At 29.7% G+C, this 6,853-nt stretch overlaps 1 protein-coding gene across 1 annotated transcript; it reads right to left on the bottom strand.

Annotated features, from left to right (window-relative positions):
- Positions 1-3,761: 3,761 nt before the first annotated feature.
- Positions 3,762-5,832, bottom strand: LOC114180265 (30S ribosomal protein S21, chloroplastic-like). Its single transcript, XM_028066556.1, has 2 exons — positions 5,342-5,832; positions 3,762-4,004 (listed from the first exon to the last, which is right to left on the bottom strand). The coding sequence occupies exons 1-2, from the start codon at positions 5,785-5,787 to the stop codon at positions 3,899-3,901; spliced, it is 552 nt and encodes a 183-aa protein (XP_027922357.1). The 5' UTR covers positions 5,788-5,832; the 3' UTR covers positions 3,762-3,898.
- Between the last annotated feature and the right edge of the window lie 1,021 nt (positions 5,833-6,853).

Raw genomic sequence — 6,853 nt, 5'->3', positions numbered from 1 at the left:
TATTTTTTTGTCTTAAACTTAAAAAACAAAACAAGTATATTGATAAAGAGATGATTAGTTTGATATTTCACTCAAACATTTCATTGTTGATGTTCCTAAACATTCAAATTTGAAGAATTTATCAACTATTATTGAATTATGTCAATCTTTGACAAGAACAAACAAATTAAAGACATTTTACTTTATTGATCGTCTAATTCATCTATTTTAACTTTTCATGTATCATTTATTACAATGAAGATTATTAAAACAAAATTGTAGAATAAAATGAATGATGAATTTCTTGACGATAGTATGTTTATTTACATTAAAAAAGCAATAACTAGAAATTTTGTTTTGATTCACTTATTGATGAGTTCAAAATTTTTTAGTATATATTATTTGGCTCCTGCCAAATTATGGGCCAAGATCCGTGACTAATTATTAGTATTATTATTATTTATTGTGATAGATTAGTCACAAATTAATAAGATTAAAATTGTGACAAATTAGTTACGGATTAGCGAGAGTAAAATTACAACAAATTAGCTATGAATTAACGATAAAAAAATTGCTACAAATTAGCTACGAATTAGCGAGAAAAAAATTGGGACAAATTAGCTATGATTTACTGAGAATAGAATTTTACAAATTAGTTTCGGATTAACGAGATCATAATTGCGAAAGATTAGCGAGAAAATTTGCTACAGAATAGCAACGAATTATATACCTCTCTAATTACCTACCCGCATTTAGCTATAAAATATTCCTTAGCAATTGGAAAGCTAATATGTCAGAAAACTTGTTAGCAGAGGATTAGCTACGAAATAGCTACAAAATTTTTTGTAGCTAATATGCAATTTTTTTGTAGTGATTAATGTAGATAAAAATAACATGAAGAGTGAAGAGATAAAGAAATAGAGAATATACATTATATTTTTGTACTAGTTCATTTGACCGTGCAAATTACGTTCAATTCTCAATCTGAATATTCTTTGGGCTCATAATCATTATTGGCTAATCTCTTGTGTATTGTTTGGGCTTGTATCCACTCCTCGCTAACACTTTGAGTATTCTTTCAACAAGTAACTTTTGACTCAATTAAGTTTTGTTTTTCAAACCAGTATTGACTAAATCAAGTTTTTTTTTTTCTTCTGAGTCACTCTTGACACAATACAAGTATTCACTCAACATGTCACTTTTAGCTTATATAATATTCTTTCTCAAGACACTTATGGTGTGACGACCAAATATTTTTTTTCCTATTATTTTCTATATTATACTTATAAAATAATTTAACACATAATTTTAGAATACATATATATAACATACTTAAAATATTCACATATACATCTATTTATATATTTTACAGTATTGTATGCATCTTAAATTTAAATCATTTGGTACATATTATACTTTCTACACTAGAAGAGGAAGGAGTATTATTTATTTACAGTTTTCCCCTCGTATATTAACATTTAAACATGTGGAGGAAAAATGTTATGAATAGGATTCACTTGGACTATTGGAGGTAAATAAAGAGTGACTCCAATTTGTCCTTCCAGGATAACCGATGCATTTGGTGCATTTAACAATATAATGGTAGAATTTCCTGTTCCTTGAAATATTACTAAATTATTTACCGCATTAGTTTGCCACGCATTTCTCAAAAATACTTCTACTATATCAGTAAAAAATAGGTCATGCATTCATTGGTTTGCCATGAATTTCTTACTGTCTCCATTCCCTTACTCCCTTTCATCCACCCCTATTTATAATGCATTTGTAATCATTTCGTTTAGTTAGAATGCACTATTTTTTTTTCTTTTTTCAGTTTCCCTAGTTGGTCTCATTATTTAAGGATTAGGCTTTCCAGATTTTTTTTTCTCTATCCTGAATTGCATTGTAGAGTAGAATTTGTGGTGCAGATTCCTTCTGCATTATATATAATTGAAATATATAATTGAAATAGTGTCTGTTCTTACCATATAATATATATATATATATATATATATATATATATATATTTATATATATATATATATATTATTATAACTGAAAAAAAAATTATTATAGTTTATACATAAAAGTATTATAACTCATTTTTGAAGTATATTATTTTGTGATAATATTTTTATCGTAACCATTTTAATTGTAGACACTTAATTAATTTTGATTCCTTGAATATTCATAATTTCTATATTTATATGTTTACATGTTCTTAATTTATACTAGATATAATATACATAAAAAGTAATGCACAAAAATGGTGTTAATATATTAAAAATATTGTGGTTTAAATTTTAAAATATTACATATGATTTAAACAAATATTCTTTTACCAATCACTTTTGACTTAAACGACTATTTTTTAAACATGAACCATTTAAGGTTAGTAACAAGTATGTCTCTTACCAAACAACCACTCTTAAATAAAATGGGGAAAAAGCTTTTTCAACATATTATAACCTTTCAAAATCAATTTTTATGTTTAATGTTAATATTAGGGTGTGTACTAATAAAAACATTCTAGTGAACACCTTGTATGTAAGACTCACAGACACATGTAATGAAAACTATAACAAATAACATCTTCATATCATTTTCTTCAAGTATCATCATAAAAAAATTTAAAAATACAAAATCTACAAATTTTGAAATCAAATTAAAAAAAAAAATGGTGATACATGCATTAACCTGTTCGGTCTGACCTATCTCGTTAACCCGTCTTGTCTTATAAGGGACATGTTATCATTATTCATACATTTCTGTTTGTCAAATCATTCCAACCCAACTTTTTTTAATGGCCAACTCACGAAGCAGAGTCAAAATGATGATAGTTACCCATTTTACCACCCTTAGCTTCAATAAGACTAAGACATTATCAACATGACTATATTTTAGTTGATATCTAGTTCTTTTGCTATTAAAGTTGCTAGATTTTTATTTTATGGTACACCACTATTTTTCCTTTCTCAATATTAATTAAAGTTTTTCTCAACATGCAAGAAGATTTTTCTTTTACAAATGTGAATTAGATTTTTTTTTTCAATAAGAATCTCTCATTATTATTATTTTTTTGATATCTGCAATACCTTTTTTTTTTATAATCAACAAGAATGTTATTTTTTTCGCAATGATTTTCTTAGATTTATTTTCTAGTGTTAACCAACAATGTTCATTAGGAAAATTTATCATCAGACGTAGATAAAACAACTTGGTAAGGAAAAACCAGTGTCAATATCACGAAGACCTAGGTGGAAAAGAGATCTGGGGGGCGGATACAGATTGATTAATATCAACCTAAATAATTGTAATCAAATAAAAAAATTACAGTGAACATTGATTGACAAAAAGATTATGAATATTGATTTTTTATTTTTTATTTTTAACAATTATTTGATATTTAAATAAAAAAATTTAATTTGATAATAGTTAAAATATTTTATACATATAAAAATTTAAAATTTCCTAAATTAAATTTGAATTGTCTTATCCAAATAAAATATTTATAAAACAAAAAAAAATTATAATAAAATTAATTTAAATTAATGTATTTGATGGTTTTAGAAATTATAAACACACAAGGTTAAGTCATATAAGAGAAATACATCCATGTGCATATGAACTCTAGAAAAGTTTTTTTCTAATATCTTTTGTAAAATGTTATTCTTTAGAAAATGCTTTTCTACTATTTTACTTAAAAAGTTATTACCAGCAACTTCATAGTTTTTAAAACTAGGTTTTGACTTCCCTCCCAAGTTGCCAAAAACAGAAGTAAATAAGGATGCACAACAGAAGCAAGTTACATAATATTAAATTCAACGCAGTAGAAAATCCACCCAATAGCACATTCTACTTAACAAAACTTACATGCAGTGAAATCAAAGAAAGCTACAGAACTTGGGGGATGAAAGCATTAATACAGAGCATCTCCATCAGGTAGATCCCAGTTATCATCGTCTTCTCTCTTGGTTGCTGGAACATCCTCTTTCTTCTGTGCAGCAGTTTTTAACATGGGGCGCCTGAAAATGATGTCAGCCAGAAAAAAGTATCAAAGTTAAACTAATATTTGCTAATGGATATATCTAACAACAAAAATAAAATTTCTGAGCCATCCCGTAGCAATTCCATTCTAGAGGCCAGCAAATAGCAAATAAGCAAAAGAAATTTACACCATTCAACCAACCGCAGACAACATTGGACAGTAAAAAGCTCCATAACATTGAAAGGGAACAAGTAAGCATCATTCTCTCAAATAAATTGGTGTATGAGACTATCATCTCATTGGGTACATAAGAAGGATAAATGAATACCCTGTGTGAGTAAGTACACTATTTTCTAGACACACTTTTAAAATTTATTGTATAGTGATTGCACTCTCCAAATGCTTTATATTTTATATTCTGTTTTATGCTAATTTCCACTTTTTAATTAAAAAATTGCACTTTACTTTTCAACAATTTCAGTACTCTGAAGATCAACTCACACGATCAAGATCAAATCAACATCAAAAGATTTTTAATTTGTTTTGTTTTGTTCTTTAATGTTCTTGCAATTAATTTTTCTTGTTCTTTAATGCTCTTGCCCTTTAATTTCATTGCACTTTCATTTTAAACAATTTCAGTTTCTTAGGTTATGCTCTATATTGCAGAATTTAGATAAACTTAGTTTTGTTTGAAATAATGGCACTCAGGCAGAAACCTCCCTATTGCACCATGACATGCACTTAACCTTCATTGCCCGAGTTAAAGTATCTGGTGGGGGAATTTCATAGAACTCTTGCTCTTCGATCAAAATTTACACTTCGATGTATATACACACTAATACTACAAGTTCTGTCCATTTTAGATACAATCATAAAAAAAATAAAATAAAAATAGACTAGTCAATAGAGGTGCACAGTGGTAAGGAACTTGAGTTCCAATTGGAAATATGGGATTCTAATGCGAGGTTTATAAGGTTCTGCCAAATTTCTCATCTCCAATGGCACCCTATTCAAAACTACACAACAAAAGCTAACTGTTATAGTCAACTCTGGCCTTATATACCCCACACTGAAAACTAAGACCCCATTGAAGTATTCAAATCCCAACCTTCAAACAAATTTGAACTCACCAAACCTTTCATGATCCTTAAATTTATCCCTCCCCTCACATGAAAACCCACGTATCAAGAAAAGCCTCACATAAAAGAGCCAACCTCACAATCAATCCACCCAAAAGGGAACAGATAAAATTACTCGAATAACTTAAGCACAAACTAATTTGGAGAAATCAAATTTTATTTTTGAGCTTCTGTTCTATCAAACACCTGTTACATAACATTGCAGTAATGAGATTAAAAAAAAGGAAGGGAGTACCTTTTGCGGTTGCGTTTGGCAGCCTCACGCGCCTTGCGTTTTTTCTCTTCCTGTTTGTTCTCGAAGTACCTCCTCCGCCTACACTCCTGAATGACGCCGGCCTTCAACACCTCTCTGCGGAACCTGTTGAGGAGGCGCTCCTCGGGCTCGTCCTCGGCCACCACCACCTGCACGTTGTACGGGGACTGGAAGAAGAGCGTGTTCGTGTACGCCATGGAGGGACATATCACAGAGGACAATTCAGAGGAAGAACAAGAGGAAGGAGAAGGAGAAGGAGAAGAAGAAGACGAAGGGTCATATTGCGCAATTAGGGGTTGTGAGGGTTTATGAGTGGGAGAAGAAGTGGTGGGGTTGAATTGGAGCGGCGACGCCGGCGTAGAGGGTGGCGGAGGTTTTGTGGGTAAGAAGAAAGAGAGGAAGTTGTTGATGGTGGATGAGGCAGCCATGGGTGATGTGAAGAGATGAGAATAATGATCACTGAAACAAAGTTTATCTGTTATCAGTATCGGTGGAAAACGGGGTTTCTTTTTGCACCCATTGTTTCCTCTTGCAACCCGTAGGGGTATGTAAAAAGACAAAATTAATCCTGCACATCTCCAACCGTATTTCTTCTTTGTATTCTCCCTGTCTTGCCCACCAGAAAATGTAAAGGTGCGAAATTTATGTTTATGTTTTTATTTTCTAATTTTAAAAGTATTTCAAATTTTGTAATTCGATATTTTTTTTTAAAATTGTACAATTTAAAAATAATTTTTTTAAACAAAATTGACATTTGAATTATCTACTATATCTACTCTAAAATTAAGAAACTAAACTAATAGAAAATATACCCATATAACCCTATTTAATTTTTTGACAGCTTTCCAAATAATTGGTTTTTAAGTATTTTCCTTCTTTAAGTTTTTCCATTTCTATGTTGATAAAAGAATTTATTGATTTGCATTGGTTGATTTCAATTTTGATTCACCTACGGACACAAGGACATTACTATTCTTCTTTTCCAAGACAAATTATTGGCATTCTTCTTCCACACAAAAGGACATTTTTACATGGGTAGAAGAAAACCTTTTGGCCTCAGTTCTCTTTCTTCTTTATGAAAGGTTTTTCTTTTTTACTTCTTATACGTTGAACATGGTGTTAAGGGTTAGTAGTTGTTGAAAGTCACTAAGTTGAGTTTTTTTTTCTTCTTCATGGTCTTTTGTTTTTCTTTTTACTTCTTATGCAGTGAACATGGTGTGGATGGTTAGTAGTTGTTGTTTTGTTCGTTGTTTCGTAAATCTATTGGTGTAGGTTGAAGAAAATATTAAACTTTTTTTGTTGTTAAGAAGGTATATTTATTATTTTTTGTTTTTAATTTCACTGTTGTTTGTTTAGTTGCTTCTTCGATGTCCATGATTGTGAATTGAATAAAAGGTAAGATTTTTCATAATGTATATGGTTGTTGATTGAAGAAAAAGTATGACTGAAGATGAAGTTGTCTTGGTTTTTGTACAACATGAAAATGAAGATGAG

The sequence above is a fragment of the Vigna unguiculata genome, chromosome 4 (assembly GCF_004118075.2).
Source record: "Vigna unguiculata cultivar IT97K-499-35 chromosome 4, ASM411807v1, whole genome shotgun sequence".
Lineage (NCBI taxonomy): Eukaryota > Viridiplantae > Streptophyta > Magnoliopsida > Fabales > Fabaceae > Vigna > Vigna unguiculata.
The sequence above is the reverse complement of the archived record's forward strand: the minus strand, read 5'-3'. Positions and strand labels throughout refer to the sequence as shown.